At 39.9% G+C, this 4481-nt stretch overlaps 1 protein-coding gene across 1 annotated transcript; it reads left to right on the forward strand.

Moving 5' to 3' along the window:
- Positions 1-554: 554 nt before the first annotated feature.
- On the forward strand, positions 555-1095 carry LOC135429174 (uncharacterized; the record flags this gene model as incomplete). The annotated part of the gene is made up of 1 exon (XM_064683423.1): positions 555-1095. A coding segment is annotated over exon 1 (541 nt), but the record flags the coding sequence as incomplete, so codon positions are not given.
- Between the last annotated feature and the right edge of the window lie 3386 nt (positions 1096-4481).

The following is a 4481-nucleotide window of genomic DNA, read 5'->3' on the forward strand; positions in this document are numbered from 1 at the left end:
CGGCATAAGGAAGTCAAGAAACTGGCACTTTGTTATAACTGCCTAAGGAAGGGACACCAAACTCGGTCTTGCAGTAGTAGTCATTGTCGTACTTGTGGAGGAAAGCATCATACCCTACTGCATTTTGCTACTTGGTTGTGCTCTTGGCCACTGCAGTGGTACTTGTAAAGAATAGCTCTGGTTATTAGCCTCAGGCTCGCACAGAGACTTCAGTTAAAGAAACCCAGGTTGTCGACAGTTGTCATGGGTCTCAAGCGTCTCTACTGAAGGATCAGCTGTTAGGATTCACATGAAATCACAAGACCCAGATTATTCAGCCACCTTTGATGCTCTTGTGACTCTAACAATTACCGATAGTCAGCCTAGCTTCATCATCGATACATCGGAATGGAAAATTCCCTCGAACATAAGGTTGGCTGATCCTGCTTTCAACAAACCACAGCGAGTGGATCTTTTAATTGGAGCGAGCCTTTTCTATGAGCTTTTGTGTGTTGGGCAAATTGAGCTTTTGTCAGAACTACCTCTTCTGAAAAAAAACTCGACTTCGCTGGGTCATGACCGGTGGGTATGAGAGACTGCGCAGTACCTCGTTGTTGGCTGCTGGCCTAACTCCTGACTGCGAAGCTGGTCAGTTAAACGTTCGTCTGGATGAGTTGGTTCGTCGTTTTTGGGAAGTTGAAAGCTTGGAAGAGCCTATTGTAAAAGCCACCAAAGAAGGGTTGGAATGCGAGCAGCAATTTGCCAATAACTTCTCCCGCTTACCATCCGGTGAGTATTCAGTGCGGTTGCCTCTTAAGCGGAGTGCAGAGCTTCTAGGAGAGTCCTATGGCCAGGCTTATCGTCGATTTCTCAGTCTTGAGCGAAAATTGGGTCGGAATTTGCATCGAAAGGAGCAGTACTCGGCATTCGTCAATGAGTTTCTGGATCTGAATCACATGTCGCGAGTTAGTCTAGAGTTGAGTGGCTGTTGTAAATACTTCCTCCCACATCATTGCGTCTTGAAGGAAGACAGCACCACAAGCAAGTTGCGTGTTGTGTTCGATGGCTCAGCGACGACTGATTCTGGATATTCTCTTAAAGATGTACTGATGGCGGGTTCAGCTGCTATGAATTGCATATTCTCTTTATCTAGTTATTGTTCGTTGTTGAACGAGGCGAAGCGAAGAAACTTTTCTGAGACACAGCCAAATAATCTTTTTACGTAAATTTTACGTAAATTCGATAAAATAAACTATTTTAGAACGTGTTGTTGTGAAAAGCCAAATGGACTTTATTTATATTCAAAACAGTTGCTAAAACACATTAGAAACACAACACCACCTAATGTCGAAAGACGAAATCAAGTATTAGCAAAATTAAATAAAAAGTTTGCCCAAACATTTAATAAACTACTATATATACATTTTCGGACTAGAATAAGAAACAATTTCCAAAAATAACTTTTATAAACAACAGTTGAGATTAAAAGACGAGGAGCCTGTATACATAAAAAATTATAGAATTCCATATACCCATAAAGAAGAAATTAAATTTCAGGTAGATAAATTAATACGCGATAAAATCGTCGAATTGTCTGTATCAGAATACAACAGCGCACTCTTATTGATTGCCAAGAAACCTTTACCAGGTTCCATTGATAAAAGATGGCGTTTAGTATTAGATTATCGTCAGATAGATAAAAATTATTGGCTTGCTCAACTAGGACGAACAAATTATTTTTCCTGTCTCCACCTAATGTGTGGATTCCACCAGATTGAACTTTATAAATATTCTCGAAGCATAACGTCTTTTTCAACATGCAATGGCTCTTATCGTTTCACGCGATTACCATACGAATTAAAAATAGCGCCAAACTCTGTGAGGAGGCCACTAAAATAGCCACAGTTCATAATTATAGTTATAGTATATAAGCATCGTATTAGTTATAATAATGGTTAAGGCAAGATGCCGAAGTATTGAAGTTGATTAAGGGCAAGAAGCCCAGTTTAAGTTAAGTTTTAATTTTCACGCCGGCCGCCGCAGCAACCATGCGTTGCCGATCGGTTGATCAACAAGTTGCGAAAGCTCGCAGCGAGCGTGCCGGCACTTTTTGAGCGAGTATCAAAGTGAGTAGACGTGTGTAACAGAAGGCGAAGCAAAGGAGATTTCGTGTGCGCAAATTGGAGTTAGAAATGAAAGTCTGCTAGTTGTTTTATTTCCTGTTAGTTTTACTCTCGATCGTCGGCATTAGCTGATCTGCATGATAACCTCTCCCCTTAACCTAGTGTACCGTGCGTGTGAGAACCAGGGCTTAGCCTGCCGACCGCGAGAGCAATCCTGGCCGCGCATGTGTGAATCAGGGCTTAGCCTGCCGATCGCGTGAGCAATCCCGGCCGTGCATGTGTGAATCTGGGCCTGGCCTACTGACCGCGTGAGCATCCCCGGTCATGTGTATGCATTTCCTTCCCTATTCTATGAAAATAGTAGGAGTCATAGTTTACTTGAAGTACTTCTTCCCCCCTCTACCTTCTATCCCAGCAAACTAAGATTGCTGGTCCTGGTAAGACAGAGAGTTGTACCCCGGCCAGTAGCTTCCTTACAAGTGGCGCCCGAGCAGGGACTTGAGGCGTTTAGGGGCGTGGCATGTTTGCGGAGTAAAGCCCCGCAAGTATGCCCAAATAATTGTTTAAAAAAAAAAGAAAAAGGTAAGTTGCATACAGGTTATTTTTAGTCGGACATACCCTAGAGTGTATGTACCATACCAGAGGATTAGGGAAAAATAAGACGTCATACATGGGTGAAATTGCAAATCTAGGGTATTAGATAGCGGTTAGCATAGTAAACATGACCCAATCACCTACAGACTTTGCAGAGAAAGTCTGAAGGCTTATTCCGGCATTCGACGGAAAGCATGAGAACCTACACAGTTTTCTCGAAGCACTAGAAATAGTTGATTCGTTCAAGGGAACACAAGAATGTTTCGTAGTATCTGTTATAAAAACCAAACTTAAAGGGTATGCTAGAAACTTGATAGAAGCTGGATCAACAATTACAGCTATATCAAACAAGCTAAGATCATCAGTAAAAGGCGATTTAGTAGGTGTACTGAACGTGAAATTGATGATCCTTCAGCAGAAGCATAAAACGGCAACGCTTACACCCAAGAAATAGAACAATTGACCAAAACACTGGTGCATACATTGCGGATGGTATCACAAGCTGTCAAAGCAATGGTAAAAAAGCTCAATTGACCAAGTAAAGCCTATAATGGAAGCCGTTAATTTCAATAACATGAATGAAGCCATATCTAAATTTTTCAACAACTGCACTGCTCGAGTGGCCGAACAGATACAGTTCTGTATTATAGCAATCGGCAGCCCTATATCTATCTATCTACAACTATCGTGGAGACGAACAACAGCAACCGCGGTAGTTACAGAGGCAGAAGTAGTAATGGCTATCACAGTGGAAACAACCAGTGCGGTAGGCACAAAAATAATATAAACAAAAATGTTCATGTTACGCAAAGTAACAAAGTAAAACACCCTTAAGATAAAGATATTCTGCTTGTTGATCAGCTGTTCCTTATAAGCACTGCTTGGCTAATCATATCTCCCTCACTAATAAGGTTCACAAACATATGATTCTCTAATACTTCGGCCAAATAATTTAAATTATCCTATAAAACTACCAATAACTCACACTTGTGATAATAATGCCACAATACTTCCAGCTCGTTCTGAAGTAGTCCGTCAAATCAATATTGTTTCGCCAGAAAACAATATTTTCATTCCAAATCAAGAAATTGATAAAGGAATATTTATTGGAAATACTATTTCCAATAATCAACAAACATTTGTCCGATTTTTAAATACAACAAATTCAATAAAAATAGTAAATCTTAACGACATTAAAATAGAAAAGCTAAGTGACTATGAAACAGTCCACGAAATTAGCAAAGATCGCCAAGAAACGGTGATGAAAAAACTAAAAAAGAACTTTCCCCCATTATTTAAGACACAATTAAAAGATCTCTGCACCAAGTATACAGACATATTCGGACTCGAAACCGAATCCATAACAACCAATAATTTTTATAAACAAAAACTAAGACTAAAAGATACTGAGCCAGTGTACATTAAAAACTACAGAATTCCTCATACCCATAAAGAAGTTAATAATCAAGTCGAAAAACTTATCTCGGATAATATTGTAGAACCGTCTGTATCGGAATATAACAGTCCTATACTTCTTGTACCAAAAAAGGGATTACCTGGTTCCGATACCAAGAGATGGCTCGAGTGGCCGAACAGATACAGTTCTGTATTATATATATATATCTATCTATCTATAACTATCGTGGAGACGAACAACAGCAACCGCGGTAGTTACAGAGGCAGAAGTAGTAGTGGCTATTACAGTGGAAACAACCAGTGCGGTAGGCAAAACTACAAAAATAATATAAACAAAAATGTTCATGTTACGCAAAGTAACAAAGTAAA

Source organism: Drosophila montana, unplaced genomic scaffold (genome assembly GCF_035044405.1).
Source record: "Drosophila montana isolate Dmon_TW-CO22-7 unplaced genomic scaffold, ASM3504440v1 contig_2602_1, whole genome shotgun sequence".
Classification (NCBI taxonomy): Eukaryota; Metazoa; Arthropoda; class Insecta; order Diptera; family Drosophilidae; genus Drosophila; species Drosophila montana.